The sequence below is a fragment of the Trichechus manatus genome, unplaced genomic scaffold, assembly GCF_000243295.1.
Source record: "Trichechus manatus latirostris isolate Lorelei unplaced genomic scaffold, TriManLat1.0 scaffold00048, whole genome shotgun sequence".
Taxonomy (NCBI): Eukaryota; Metazoa; Chordata; class Mammalia; order Sirenia; family Trichechidae; genus Trichechus; species Trichechus manatus.
In genome coordinates this window covers 2,867,820-2,883,563 of record NW_004443984.1, presented here as the reverse complement: position 1 = coordinate 2,883,563, position 15,744 = coordinate 2,867,820, and the positions used below count along the sequence as shown (strand labels likewise).

Genomic DNA, 15,744 nt, shown 5'->3' with positions numbered 1-15,744 from the left:
AATGCAGCAGTGTGCAAGGTGGGCTGAAAGGTAGAAGGACTGGTAGCAGGGAGTCTTCGTGGAAGGCTGTTTGGTAATAAGGGCCTGAGTTGAGCGGGACATTGGGTATGGAGGGTGAAAGATAATGAAGGAAGAAACTGACCAGACCTGGCAACTGGCCAGGCAGGGATGAGAGAGAAGGAAGGGGTCTGTAGAGACTTCAGGCTGGGCTCCCTGGCTCTGCCACTCACTGGCTGTGTGTCCTTGAGCAAATCCCCTAACCTCTCTGGGCCTCTGTTTTCTCATTTGTAAACTGAAGTGTTGAAATAGATATAGTAAGTGAAGGGACATTTATTCACTACCTACTATGTGTCAGCAGCCCTGGTGGTGCAGTGGTTAAGGGCTCAGCTGCTAACCAAAAGGTAGGCAGTCCAACTCCACCAGCGACTCCTTGGAAACCCTATGGGACAGTTCTACTCTGTCCTCTAGGGTTGCTATGAGTCAGAATCAACTCAACAGCAACAGGTTTGTTGTTTTGTTTTTTTTTTTTTTGACTTATGTGTCAGGGGCGGTGTTACATGATTTCTGAAGTTTCTTCTAGCGCTTAGATTGTGCTATCAGCAGAAATAAGGAACCAGACATGGATCACCAACGCTCATCATGACCGTTTCAAATTTACAAGCCTCAGCCACAAGCTTTGGAAACATTCTGGTTCTGACGTTCACTAGCTGCGTGTCCTCTGAGAGCAAGTTCTCTGCGTGTCCTCTGCATGTCCTCTGAGCAAGTTTCCTTAACTGTGAGATAGAGATGATGGTGATAATCATAGCTGGTGGAGATGTTATCAGAATTAAATGAGGTGATGTGTATAAAGTGCTGAGCACATAGTAGGCACTCAGTGAAGTATTCTCTTTCCCATGCCGCTTCCCTTATTTCTCAGTAATTCTATGAGCTAATAGTAACAGCACACACTTAATGAAGCATTTGCTTTATACCACTTCACATATATTAACTCATTTAATCCTTTCAACAGCCCTATGAGCGGGGTACTATTATTATCCCCATTTTAGTGATTGAGGAAGCAGAGGCACAGAGAGGTTAAGATTTGCTTGGTCATACACCTGACAAATGGTGTCATCAGGAAAGCCCAGCTAGTAAGAGGCTGATCCAGGATGCACGCACCATTCTACTTGTTTCACAGATGAGAAAACTGAGGTTCAGAGTTTATTTGACTTTAGCTTCACACACAACCAATGAGTAGCAAAGCCAGGCTTCAGAGTGGGTTTGTTTGCTTCTAAGCTCCCTGCCCTTCACCATGCTGCTAGTTTTAAAGGGAGATGCTTAGATGCTTCATTCCATTTTAAACACACTGGGTTGAGGTGATGGTGAAATTGCCTAGTAAAATCTAGTTGGTGATTGGAAATGTGACACTGGAGTCTCTTTGCTTCACTGATGTACACCAAGCACCTAGCATAGTGCCAGGCACATGGTGGGCCCTCAGTAAATAATTACTGGAGGCAAGTGGTCAAACTGGAGATATTATCTGGGGAGTCAGTCTGTGGAATCCATGGGTGGGAGAATGGCTGAGGGCTGGAGATCCAACAGGCTGTGCTGCATGACTCTCAAGACATCTGTCTGGAAAGGAGCTGCTGCTTTGGGGACTTTGGTCCTCTGGGTTGCTGAGAGGCTCAGTGGGTAGAGCAAGAGCTTTGACATGTGACAGACGTGGGTTCAGATTCCTGCTTGGCCAGCACAGCAGCTGCATGACCTTGGACAAATTACTTACACCTTTCTTTGTCTCATTTTTTATTGTTGTTTTTCTTGTTGGGTGCCAACTCATAGCGGTCCTGTGTACAATAGAACGAAACACTGCCTAGTCCTATGCCATCCTCACAATCATTGCTGTGATTGAGCCCATTGTTGCAGCCCCTGTGTCAATCTTACCTTGTTGAGGGTCTTCCTCTTTTTCTCTGACCCTCTACCAAGCTGGATGTCCTTCTGCAGGAACTGGTCCCTCCTGATAACATGTCCAAAGTATGTGGATGAAGTCTTACTATCGTTGCTTCTAAGGAGCATTCTGGCTGTACTTCTTCCAAGACAGATCTGTTCATTTTTCTGGCAGTCCATAGTATATTCAATATTCTTGGCCAACACCGTAATTCAAAGGCATCAATTTTTCTTCAGTTTTCCTTATTCATTGTCCAGTTTTAGCATGCATATGAGGTGATTGAAAACACCATGGCTTGGGTCAGATACACCTTAGTCCTCAAAGTGTAATATCTTTGCTTTTTTACACTTCAGAGAGGTCTTTTGCAGCAGATTTGCTCAATGCAATCCGTCGTTTGATTTCTTGACTTCTGCTTCCATGGGTGTTGATTGTGGATCCAAGTAAAATGAAATCCTTCACAACTTTCATATTTCTTCCATTTATCATGATGCTGCTAATTGGTCCAGTTGTGAGGATTTTTGTTTTCTTTATGTTGAGGTATAATCCATGCTGAAGGCTGTAGTCTTTGATCTTCATCAGTAAGTGTTTTAAGTCCTTTTCACTTTCAGCAAGCAAGGTTTTGTCATCTGCATGTTGTAGGTTGTTAATGAGTCTTCCTCCAGTCCTGATGCCGAGTTCGTCATATAGTCCAGCTTCTCAGATTATCTCCTCAGCATACAGATTGAATAAGTGTGGTGAGAGGATACAACCCTGACACACACCTTTCCTGACTTTAAACCACACAGTATCCCCTTGTTCTGTTCGAACGACTGCCTCTTGGTCTATGTACAGGTTCCTCATCTTTCTGGTGTTCTCTGAATTCGGCTTGAATTTCTGGCAGCTCCCTGTTGATGTACTGCTGTGACTGTTTTTGAATTATCTTCAGCAAAATTTTACTTGCATGTAATATTAATGATATTGTTTGATAATTTCCACATTCCATTGGATTACCTTTCTTTTGGAATGGGCCAAATATGTCTCTCTTCCGTTTGGTTGGCCAGGCAGCTGTCTTCCTAATTTCTTGGCAGAGACGAGTGAGTGCTTCCAGCGTTGTATCCATTTGTGAAACATCTCAATTGGTGTTCCGTCAGTTCCCGGAGCCTTGTTTTTCTCCAATGCCTTCGGTGCAGCTTGGACTTCCTCCTTCAGTACCACTGGTTCTTGATCGTGTGCTGACCTGAAATGGTGAAATATCGACCAATTCTTTTTGGTACGGTGACTCTGTGTATTCCTTCCACCTTCTTTTGTTGCTTCCTGTGCTGTTCAATATTTTGCCCACAGAATCCTTCAGTATTACAACTTGAGGCTTGAATTTTTTCTTCACTTCTTTCAGCTTGAGAAATGCCAAGCGTGTTCTTCCCTTTCGATTTTCTAACTCCAGGTCTTTGCATGTTTTATTATAATACTTTGTCTTCTCCAGCTGCCCTTTGAAATCTTCTGTCCAGCTCTTTTACTTCACCATTCCTTCCTTTTGCTTTAGCTACTCTACCTTCAAGAGCAAGTTTGAGAGTCTCTTCTGACATCCATTTTGGTCTTTTTTTTTTTTCTTTCCTGTCTTTTTAGTGACCTTTTGCTTTCTTTATATATGATGTCAATGACGAGTTATGGGATGACATCAAGAACAAACTGAATTCACAAACTGAATATGCACGTAATCAGTGCCCAGATCAAGGAACAGTCCATGACTGGTGTCCCAGGAGCCCCCCTTGTACCCTTTCCAATCACTGTCACCCCCCGAGGGTAACCATGGTGCTGACTTCTAACCATAGATTAGTTTTGTCTGTTTTAGAACATTTAGGGTCTGGTTTCTTCACCTGAGCCAATGTTTATGAGATTCATTCATACTGTTGCGTGTAGTTGAGGATTGTTCATTCTCATTGCAGTATAGAATTCCATTGTGTGAATATAAACCCCATTGCCATCAAGTCAATTCGAACTCATAGCGACCCTATAGGACAGAGTAGAACTGCCCCATAGGGTTTCCAAGGCTGTAATCTTTCTGGAAGAAGACTGCCACATCTTTCTCCTGCAGAGTGGGTGGTAGGTTTGAACCACTGACCGGACAGCTGAGAGCTTAACCACTGTGCCACCAGGGCTCCTTTGTGTGAATATGCTATACTTTTTTTAATATATTCTATTATTGATGGGCGTTTGGATAGTTCTAGATTCTGGCTATTATGAGAATTGCTACTGTGAACATTCTTGTAGAAGTCTTTTGGTTCACATCCTATCATGCACATATCTGTTGGGTAGATACCTAGGAGTTGAATATGCTCAGCTTTGGTAGTTGTTGCCAAATAGATTTCCAAGATGGTCATATTACATTTACATTTTTACCTTTTCACCAACGCTTGGGTCCCCCCCCCCTTTTTTTTTCATTTTATCCGTTCTGTTGCTTGTGTAGTGGTAGCATATTATGTTTTAATTTGCATTTCCTGACGACTAATGAAGTTGAGCACCTCTTCATGTGCTTATTGGCCGTTTGGATATCCTCTTTTGTCTTTTATCTATTCAAGTCTGACTTTTTCTTATCGAGTTACTAGGAATTCTTTATATATTCTGGATATAAGTCTTTTGTCAGATAGACATATTGTAAATATCTTCTCCTTTGAAGGTCACATTTTTATTCTTTTAATGATGTATTTAGATGAACAGAAGTTCTTAATTTGGATATAATCCAGTTTATCAAATTATTCTTTTATGATGAATTCCTTTGTGTCTTCAAAAGAAATCTTTGTCTACTCCAAAGTCACAAAGACATTCTCCCATTTTTCTTATCAAAAACTTTATTATTATAGCTTTCTCATTTACAGCTGCGTCCATATGGAATTGAATTTTGTGTTTGGTGTGAGGCAGGGGTGCAGATGTACTTTTCCCATATGTATATCCAGTGGACCCAGCACTGTGTGTAGTGAAAGACCATCCTCCTTCCTGCAGTATTGCCTTTCCCACAAACCATGTGGTCTTGTACATGTGGATCTGTTAACTGGTCAGTGTTTCTCCGCTTGCACCAAAACCATGCTGTCTTAAGTACCATAGCTTCATCATAGGTCTCGATATCTGGTAGTGCAAGTCCTGTAGCTTTATTCTTCTTCGTCAAGAGAACCTTGGCTATTCTTGGCCTTTTGCATTTCCATATGACTTTTAGAATGAGTTTGTCAATTTCCACAAGAAAATCTGCTGGGATTTTTTTTTATCATGACTGTGTTGAAACTACAGATTTAGAAAGAATAAATCCCTTTACAATATTAAGGGAAGAATTAGTACAATGAATTCCTATACATTCACTATCTAGATTCAACAGTTGTTGATAGTGTGTCTTATTTGTTCTACACATACACACACACACATATTTTGTTTGTTTGTTCTTATTAAACCATATCATAGTAAATTACAGTCATCATGGGCACTTTTCCTATAAACACTTCAACATGTATCTTCAGAGTCTAAGAATAATCTCCTGCATAGTCAAATTTCCCAAATTGCCCTCCAAATATCTTTTGTTGCTCCGTGTTTTTTTTTTCCCCAAAAAACAATTCAATCAATGATCCTGCATTGCATTTGTTCATTATGCCTCCAGAATCTCTTGATTTCGAACCATCTCCCCTCTCTTATTATGAGTGACATTGACTTGGTGTAGAGATCAGGCCAGTGGTCTTGTAGATGTCCCACATTCTAGATTTGTCTGATTGTCCCCTCATAGTGTTATTTACTTGTTCCCCCATCCTCTGAACCTCCTGTAAACTGGAACTTAGATCTGGCCTTAATTTGATTCTGATTAACCTCACTAAACCTTCCTGGGGTTTCCTTCCTGCTAGCCCTTCTCAGAGTGAGTTGTGTGAAGGGCAGCAGGAAGGAGAGCAGATGTGTAAAGCTTTAGTGCCTGGTACACAGCAAATGCTCAGTACGTGGTAGCAGCTCTTACTGTTTGTCCCTGCCTAGACCAGGCATCTTACCCCAATGTTTGTTCCCAGGAAGCAGTTTCCCTAAGGCTTCTTCTGTCCCAGCCAGTCAGTAGAGGCTTCCCTGTAGCTGGGGCTCCTGGCTTTATGCTGCCTTGAGCATCCCCCATCTTTCTCTCTTCCCGCCCTCAGACAACACAGGCAGTTCCACGTACCGGCCACCCCCTCGGACTCGGGAGGTGATGATCAACGGGCAGATGGTGAAGCTGAAGTACTGCTTCACCTGCAAGATGTTTCGGCCGCCCCGGACCTCACACTGCAGTGTCTGCGACAACTGTGTGGGTGAGTGTGAGCCAGCAGGTTGGGATGCAGTGCAGGGATCCCTGAGAGGGACCAAATTCTGGGGATGAAGGGTAAAGGAGGAGACAGTCTGAAATATTCAGGGCTGGGCAGGAAGTCTGATTCCCCCAGATTTTTCTCTGGCTGATGAAGGTGAGGGACTCTGAATATGGCCAGAGGTGTCCTGGCTTCAGCCCAGGGTTGATGGATTCCTTTCCCCCAGCTCTGATGTGTGGGGCAGACACAGAGAGGCTCTGAACCCCTTCTCCCAGTCTTTAGCCTGGTCCCTACTAGGTCCAAGTTTCCAGGAGCCAGAGGCTGGAGCAGTAACGTTACAGATGTGTTTGTGCCGAGAAGAGAATGATGTACCATCCAGTGGCCAAGGGCTGGCTATACTGAAGGACTTTTATCAGATTCCCAGGGTTTGGGAGGGACAAGAATCTGGGAACAGAGGTGTTTGAGCTGGAGAGTTGGACAGAATGTTACCAGAGTTGGGATCTAGGCTCCTGTTCCCCAGCTGCAGTGGTTGCTGGGGAACCAGAGTCTGTTTGGTCCCCTCTCCCCATTCTCCAGAGGCCCCGTGGCTCTGATGGAGACTGAAGGTGGGCCCCTGGGAGGGTGTTGTAAGAGAAATGCTGTGTGCAAGGACAGGGGAGCTGAACCATGGTGACTGTGCACAGCTCTCAGGGCAGTGAGCTCATGATGCCAGCTCAACAAGAGAACAGTAGGAAACACCCCATGACAGCAGGCCATGGAGTGGGTGACTCAGTGGGCATCATTCATCCCTGAAAATCTGCCCCACCCACGCCCCGCAAAGGGTGCTAGCCCTGGCGTGAGGCCTACAACGGGCTTGTGACCCACATTCTCACAGGGGACTTTCCTCACTAATCTGGGTGTGACCGTACTTCCGGAGACATAGCACTGCTGTGAGCTCAGCCCTCTGACCTGGCCCAGCAGTGCTGCTTCTTGATGAGTTACCTAGCGGCCCAGCCCCTCCCTGGGCCTCTAGTTACAGAGCAAGAGACAGAGGCCATTGGCTGTTGGTATATGGCCAGGGTAGTAGGCCAGGCAACATGTACTTTTTGTGGGTGTTCTCTGTACCAGGCCTTGGGGCTTCAGCACAGTGTGAGGCAGTACAACCCCCACCTCATGGAGCTTATAATCAAGCAGGGGTAGTTGGCCAGCTCATCAATGATAAATGTGTAAACACACATGGGCAAAGTGCTGCCAGAGAAGTGCCAGAACAACAGGGGCAGATGTCAGGGGCCCCCACCTAGCCTGGGCTCAGAGACTTTCTTAAGGAAGCAGCTTTGAAGCTGAGACATGAAGGTAGGAATCACTGTTTACCAGGTAAAGAGACAGCAGAAGAGTGTGTGAGGCAGTGGGAACCAGTGTACAAAGGGCCAGCAGCAGGGTGTGTCCAAGGAACTGAGAGTTGGCTAGTATGGAGTGAGTGAACGGGGTGGGAACACCCTGGCCAGGGGTGAGGCCTCCAAGCACCTGTGCTGGCTGTGAGCCAGGCAGATGCTAACCATCTCCTCTTGTCCTTTTCCAGAACGGTTTGACCATCACTGCCCCTGGGTGGGAAACTGTGTGGGGAGACGGAACTACCGCTTCTTCTACGCATTTATTCTCTCCCTCTCATTCCTGACGACCTTCATTTTCGCCTGTGTGGTCACCCACCTGACGTTGCGTGAGTTAGGGGAGGCGGGCAGGAGGAGCAGACCAGCCAGGTCAAGGGGCTATGGTCACCACCCCTCTGAGCTGTGTACTGTCCTGTTTCTTCCTCGCCAGGCTCTCAGGGAAGCAACTTCCTCTCCACTCTGAAGGAGACACCAGCGAGATATCCTTTATCGGCTAGTGGGTGCCCTGGTGGGAACACGAGGCCCCATCACTATGGCGGGTCCCCACGCCTCATCTGTAAGCAGAAGGGGTTGGTGTAGAACACGTTTGTCCTCTGAAGTCCAGTGCATCAGCTGCTTCTGTTCACAGTAGTCCATGCTGCTCCTAAACAGGGTATTGTGGGGCCGGGGTGGCCAAGAACTCTCAGGAGTCACAGTCCTTGTCTTCAGGGGCTTGGGAGAAAGCATGTCCCTTAAGACAGCACTAAGCTGCCTAGAGCATGTCATGCCTGCAGTTCTTTGTGTCTCATTTCCCTCTGCTACCTTGGTCTTATCCTTCTTTTGAGGGTGGCTACCACACCCACCTTAAGGCTCAGGAGGTGAGCCTGCTGAGAAGTGGTGACTAAGCCACAGGAAGGGCTTGATTATAAAACATATTTCCTTTCTGGGGAAATAGTTCCATAGGAGGCTAGGTGAGAAAGGCCAAGCATGGCCAGCTCCAAGGCCCAAAGGAGGCTCCCTGCCCGACACACCCGGCTCTGATCGCCGTGTGAGTCCTTGACTGCCTGCTCACTGTGCTGGAGTTGGTGATCTGCTTCTTCTCCATCTGGTCCATCCTGGGCCTCTCAGGGTTTCATACGTACCTCGTCGCCTCCAACCTGACCACGAATGAAGACGTGAGTAAGGCTGGAGCTATTCCTTGCTCCTGGGCAGGATCCTCTGAAGGAGGCAGGGCTGAGGGAGCCTGCAGCTGCCATGGTGCAACCCTGGCCCAGGGACTGCTGGGAAAACATGGGCAGAAACATGAGGCAGCCAGATGTCTCCTCCCAGGCTCACAGCTTGGGCTCCCACGTGCTTTGGCTCCTCCATGCTGGCGCCCAAGCCCCCAAGTTGCTTTTCTCCACAACCCCGCAAGAGGCAGAACGCACACCATAACAGTCATTACGTTTGGCCAGCACATTCTGTTTACAGAGTTCTTTGAGTTCCCATCATCTCTTTGGGCCATTTTGCCAAATCTGAAGCGGAAGAAACAGGAGTGCTTTTTCCTCATTTGACATGAGTGACTTGCCCCAAGGTCACATGACTTGGAAGGGGTTGAAGCCTAGAAGTCATGGCCATGTTTTCTGTGCTGTCACGCAGCATTTAACATCCAGCAGAGACATGACTGTCCTCAGGGTGTCCGTGGGGCTCCCTGAGGCATCCCTGTTGAAGGGAGCAGCCAGGACAGGACAGTGGGGCTCCATTGACCCTCCCTACCTGACCTCCACCAACAAGCATTGTTTGAGTACCCACTGTGTGCTCAGCCCTGGGCCAGACCTGATGTCCCCTGGCTACCTTCCCAAACAATAGAAAAGCTAATGAGAGCATCTCTTCCAGAGGCCACCATCTGATGCAGATCAGAGACCCACGACCTAGTAGAAAATACGTTCTTTGACCTTCACCTCTCATTCTGGGAAACTTAACACGTGTCAGTGTGTCATGTGCTGGTGGTGGGTACAGAGCAGAAATGACATCAGCCAGCATCTCCCACAGTGGTTTCCCGAATGCTAATTCTATAGGATGTTATTAGGGGTTACACATAAGGGGTGCTGTGGCCAGGTAGGTTCAGAGCACTGGGTTAGAGTCAAGCGGGTATTCTTTACTGCAAAACTCCTCAGTGTCTTCAGTAGCTGACTGCACAAAGCTGGGAGGGGCAGGATCTCATTTAATACTCCAACAAGGCTGTCAGAGAGTTGGTATTGTCCCTGTTTTTCAAATGAGGATTGATAATCTATCCAGGGACATACAGCTGGTCAGTGGCAGGGCCAGCGTTCACAGCCAGCTCAGCCTGAGCCCTGTGCCCTTTTACTGCCTTCCCTCTTAGGTGGCTGGCCAGGGGAAGGGAGGATTCAGCTAAAAAGTTTTCTGTGGTTTTCTCTTTAGCTCTGCTCTGTCTTCTCTCCTAGTTGGGGGCTTCCTAATCTCTGCTGGGTCCCCCACATCCTCACTGAATGGCCTGGGTTAAAGACATGTCTCCTCTGATAGTCTAACCAGTCTTCCCCAGCCTCTATACTTCTGTACTAGAAAAGTGAAGCAAAGGGAGGTGCCTGACCCAGGCCTCCTTCTTGCTTGCAGATCAAAGGCTCGTGGTCCAGCAAGAGGGGTGGCGAGGCCTCCGTCAACCCCTACAGCCATAAAAGTGTTATCACCAACTGCTGTGCTGTGCTCTGTGGCCCCCTACCTCCCAGGTAAGCAGGAGAGAGAGAGGCCACAGTGCCTGGCCTGGCCAGTGGGGGATGGCCCTGTGAGGCCCCACATGTCTCAGAGAGGGTCTTCGTATCAGCTGACCTCTCCCCACACCACAGACACCCTCTGTCGACAATCCTCTGGTGAATGCATTCAGGGCATTTGTCAGATAAAAGTTTTGTGGAGATTTATAATTTTTAATCACACGCGGTCATTTGTATAAAAAGTTAAACACAAAATTTAAAATAGAAGTGAATTAGATATTACATGTAATTCTACCCGCCAGTGATAACCACAATTAAAATTTTGGCCAGGCTTGAGTGACGCTGCCTTTCTGGTGCCTTAACTGGGTGGGTCCTCCAGCCTCCATCCTGGTGAAGAACCCTGGTGGCTCAGCCCTGCTGGAAAGCTCCCTGTCCATCCTGACACCAGGGGGCGCCAGAGCGCCAGAACGGAAGTTAACTTACAGACCACACTGCTGAACCAAGACTTCCCCGCAGACTCCCCCCAACACCCCTGCCGCCTATCCTGCGTCGGGAAGGAACACAGTAGAAATCTCACTATCCCCAAATGCCCTGTCATCCTTGCTTTAGGCAGGTGGACCAATCTGAATTTACTGTGGCCAACAATTGGGTGACCAAAGTGTAAAGGGAGACCTTCCAGAAGGGCAGGGTCTTGAGTCCCCAAGTTGAGGGCAGCTCCTCTTTCCTCAGACTTTTTGGGGCTAGGGCTTTCCTTGGGTGGACCCTGCCCTCTACCCCGTGGGCTGCTCCCATAGTGACTGTGGTGTTGGGCTGAGCACTCATGTGTCCCCTGCTTTGTGTTTGGAAGCCTGATCGACAGGAGAGGATTTGTTCAGTCTGACACCGTGCTGCCCTCACCCATCAGAAGTGATGAGCCAGCCTGTGGAGCCAAGCCCGATGCCAGCATGGTAGGAGGCCGACCTTGAATGGGGCTCAGTACTTGCCACCTGCTGGCCTGTCTGTCCTTCTGCACTCACCTGCTGCCCTGTACACCTTCTGGGACCCTCCCCATTCCACCTGAGGGACGCAGAGCTGCCAAAGACTCAAATCTTTTCGTATTTATTTCCCACCCTGCGTGGCTTTCCCCAAACTGCTCCATGGCTGTACCTTTTGCTTCCCAAACCCAGCTGATCCATGGCAGGGATGACAAGAGAGGCCAGAGCCTCTGGAAGCCACCAAGGGGACCATGCCTGGTCTCTGCCTGTGCCAGGATGAGCCCTGTGTGAGTGAAGGTGTGAGTTGAGCATGAGGCCACCCAGTTGAGAGAGCTCCTGGGGCCTTGCTAAGCCAGGTCCTCGGGGCAAAAGGTGGGACCAATGAGCAGTCAGCTCTGGACAATGGACTGGGCTGTGGGAGTGGAACCCTCCAAGCCTCCATGGGCTGCTTTGGTGTGTGGGCTCCTTCATTCTTTTTGTGATACATATATATATATTTTTTTGTATTCAGTTGGCCAATAAGATAGAGCTGGGGTTCTAGGTAGAGGGTAGAGTTGGGAGTGGGAGGGCAGGCAATCTATGTCAGAGGAAGCCAAACCAGTCAGCCAGCCAGGCACCCAAATCTTCAGCTCCTTTACAGTTCCTAGGCAGTACACTAGGAAGGGGACCTTGCCCTCCCCCTGCCTATGGAGGGCTCTCCAAGGGATCCTAGCCGGCCCACCCCACCTCCCTCCTGAGTCACATCTGGGGATGGGCAGGTTATGATCATGCTGGCAATACTTGAAACGGGTTTATTAATGCTGGATGTTTTGCACAATTTTATAGACCTCTTTTCTACATAGCATTTTTTAAATGGAAAGAAGGAGAAAAAAAAAAAAGTCAGCCACATTGCTCTGTATAGTGCCAGGTTAAGGGTCATCAGAAGGCAAGTTGGTTTTAATAACTTTATTACAAGAGACCTTCTGGCTATGAGTGTGTGTGTGTGTGTGTGTGTACTGTTTGTGTGTGCCTGTGCACGAATGTGGCCGGCTCCCACTTCCCCACATCCCCTGGGCAGCCCCCTCCCTGCTGGGCCCCTTGGGTGACAGGTGGCAGCAGCAGAGGCAGCCCAGGCCATGGGGGTGGGAAGCATGTGGATTGCTCACTAGAGACTTCTGGGCTCCCCCTGGGGCTCAGCCCCCACCCTCCTGTTGGATTTCAGACAACCAGCAGCACTGGACTCTGCCACCACCCCACCACCACCCAGCCCCCAGGTTAGGCTTCCAGCTGGGACCTGCCCAAACAGGCTGAGGCAGGGCATGGTGGGTGGGGTGATGGCAGTATGGGGAGCGGCTTCCATCCTACAAGCCACACATCCGCCTCTCCCAGCTCTGAGGATGGGACCCAGTACCAGCAGCTAGAGGTCAGGGTGTCTGCTGACTGGGGGTCTCCATCCAGAGAAAAGGAAGGAAGGAATGAGTGGCCAAGGCCAGTGAAGGTTGGCCTAAACCTAGGCTTCAAACTCATAGGATGTCCCTTCTCTGCTGGGAGCTATAGTGTCTTATCAAAATAGATAGAAAATTGTACCTGTGTCTCCCTCCTTTGCCCTTCAAGTGGGTGAAACCCTTGGAAAGTGACACAGGAAGCCCCTAGATCTTGCCCTTCTTTGCACCAGCGGCTAGTGCGTCACAGATAGAGCTGGGAAGTGGCAGCCACAGAGGGACCTGTCTGGGAGAAACAGCTTCCCCTCAGCCTCAGGGCCCTGGGCCATCACTGAAGTGGCCCTGGTAGGTGGGGAGGGGGCCCCACCTGCTTTTTATTTAAGCCAGTATTCTTTGTTCCTTGCCTGTAATAAAACTTTTGTTTTTAAGAGTTGATTTGCTTTGGTTTGGTTTTTGTTTGCTTTTCCTTTGCTGAGGGCCCAGCTGACAACCCTCTGTTCTTTCAGCCAAACTTGGGTCTTTCCTGGGGAGACAGAGAGAGGCAAGCAGCCCAGTGATGTGGCCAAAGTTCTCACCTCACTGGCGCTGTCTCTGCTGGAGGCAGAGCAGAGAGGGCTACAGCCTGGCCTGTGGGCGTGTGAGAGGAGCTTGTCCTGTCCCCTGTTCATCTCCTCCACCTTCCCCTGCCTCAGGGGCTTAGAGACTCCCAAGCTCTTCTTCCCTGCTGCCTCTTCCCCTGATTCCCAGCTACTGCCCAGCTAAAAAAAAAATTTATGCGACAATAGAGTCCAATTTGAGAGCGGGACCCCCGTAGCTATCCCTTGCCACCTGGGCAGCAGGGCCTGTCCAGACAACTCATATAACACTGGCCCACCTCTCTGGTATCTTCCCCAGGAGGACACCTGTCAGGATTTTGCCATCTCCTGCACAGCCTGAGGGGAGCTAACAGGCCTCTTTGCAGAGGGTTAGCTGGTAAGACTGTATCTACCCTGTTGGCCAGCACTGCCCGCTCCCCTCACACACCATCTCATCCTCGTCGCATGCCTCACCAACCCCATGGAGCCCACTCATCTGTCTGGTGTGTGGTATGGTGTGTGTGCTGGTGGTAGTAGGACCCCCAGGGCTGCTCCCTAAGCAGAAAGATCGGGGTAGAAGGGCAAGGCTAAGAGCCCAGCCCCATTCTGGACTGAGGAAGTAGCTTTGTAGAGAGCCACTCTCCAGCTGGAGCAGGAGGCGAAGGGTGAGGCTGGGATACCTACTCTGAGGTGCTTGGGTCTGTTCTGGTGGCATCCTGGTGTGCAGGGGCCCTCAGTCACTAACACTCTTGCATCCTGGCTTTCTGTCCCTGCTGAGCTTTCTCTCACCTGCCCGTTTTCTCTTCTGCTTTGTTGCCTGCTGCCCCAGCCCTGGCCCTTCTCTGGCAGAAAGCCAGTACTGTGGCAGCACCTGTCCCCGCCGACCGCTGTGGCCCCCGCAGGCCTCCTCTCTCCTCTCAATCCCGCTAACCCTCTCTCTTCTCCTTCTTTGCTGCCCTGCCGGGGATCTCCAGTGTGTGCGGGGGCTTAAGGACCTCCTGAGGACTGCTGCTCTCTGCCTCTCCAGGAGCGGCCTGGGGGGAGCCAAATACCCGGCACCTCCACCTGCCTAACCTGTGTCCCGTCTCCACCGTCGGTGCCTACAGGGTCTGCCCCCTATCCTGCCCCATATGTGTGCTCTCTGGTGCCCCTCCCATAGGGGGCAGGGGCTGGCCTCTTTGCCCCTACCCCACTCCATGCCAGTCAGGGTGTAGAAAGCCATAATGCAGCTGTCAGCACAACAATGTAGTACTCTACTGAGACTCTCCCTCCCCACCTCCACCTTACTCCCCCTTCCCTAGAGTTGAAAGGTGTCGAGACTTTTTAGGAATCTTGCCTTACAGCCTGTCTGCCCATCCCCCCCCCATCTCCCCCCGCCCAAATAAGATGAAACAGGCATAGCGATAGTCAAGCTGAGCAGGTTTCTTCAGGAGCCGTCTGGGGTGTTGATGAGGTTGCTGAACAAGTTTGGTGACTGTTCTAAGCACAACTGGCTTTGCCACTGTTCCCACGGCCTCCTCCACCCCCACCACTGGAGTAGGTAGGATGCAAGGAGGCCGCTGCCCCTGTGCTCCAGGCACTGAGGGCCTGAACTTGCTCTGCATCGCCCATGTTCTTCAGAGGAACTAGAGGAAACAGGCCGAGCTAGGGATCAGCTGAGCCCAGGGCTGGGGGCCGCTTATCTGCTGTCCTGTACCCTGTACCTTTTTTAACCAAAATAAAGATTCCCCTCTTCTTGCCATATCCTCGCTGTCGGTGCCACTTTCACTTTGGGTCTGGGGTGGGGCATGCAGTGGGTATGCAGGAGAACCTCTGGATCACCTCACCTCCATCTTTGTTCCAGCTGGTCAGTGCTGCTCTGGAGAGTAAAACGAGGAACAAGGAAGCCAGAAGGGACAAGGGAAGGGTGGCCTTTGCTCTGCCCCTCTAGAACTCCTGGTCTCCATTCCAGAGACCCCACCCCAAGCCTTAGCTGACCTCTGAACTCTGAAAGGTCCCAGCCCAGGCTGAGACAGAAGCACTAACTCGTTTGTAACTGTCACACCCCTGAGCTGAGCCCAGCTCAGGGTAACAGTCTCATGGAGCCTTCCCTCTCCCCAGCTGCCGCCTCGCATTGAGACGCACACTAAGAGCTGAAAAATAATTACAGCTACCGTTTACCTGGAAACCCTGGTGGCGTAGTGGTTAAGAGCTACGGCTGCTAACCAAAATGTCAGCAGTTTGAATCCACCAGGCGCTCCTTGGAAACTGTATGAGGCAGTTCTACTCTGTCATACAGGGTTGCTATGAGTCAGAATCGACTCGACGGCAACGGGTTTGTCGGGTTTACCATTTACCAAGGACTTGGCAAGTGCTGGGCCCATTTTCTCACCTTAACCTGTGAGGAAGGTAGTGTCAGCCTTTTTACAGATGAGGGAACTGAGGCTCAAGGAAGTCACAGGACTTACTCAGGATCACCAGCTGGTAAAGCAGTCAGTGCAGGGTTTGAACCTGGTCTCTGCCCCAATCTCTGACCTGTC

General features: G+C 49.7%; 1 protein-coding gene across 1 annotated transcript in view; it reads left to right on the top strand.

The window, feature by feature from the left end:
* Positions 1 to 12,115, top strand: part of ZDHHC18 (zinc finger DHHC-type palmitoyltransferase 18) — a gene marked incomplete at its 5' end in the record, with an annotated part of 33,731 nt that extends 21,616 nt beyond the window's left edge. The window contains 6 exons of the mRNA XM_023732190.1: positions 6,058 to 6,207; positions 7,760 to 7,897; positions 7,999 to 8,047; positions 8,620 to 8,722; positions 10,161 to 10,273; positions 11,103 to 12,115. Of these exons, the coding sequence (XP_023587958.1) occupies positions 6,058 to 6,207; positions 7,760 to 7,897; positions 7,999 to 8,047; positions 8,620 to 8,722; positions 10,161 to 10,273; positions 11,103 to 11,220 (671 nt within the window). The remainder of the gene's footprint in view (positions 1 to 6,057; positions 6,208 to 7,759; positions 7,898 to 7,998; positions 8,048 to 8,619; positions 8,723 to 10,160; positions 10,274 to 11,102) is intronic.
* Between the last annotated feature and the right edge of the window lie 3,629 nt (positions 12,116 to 15,744).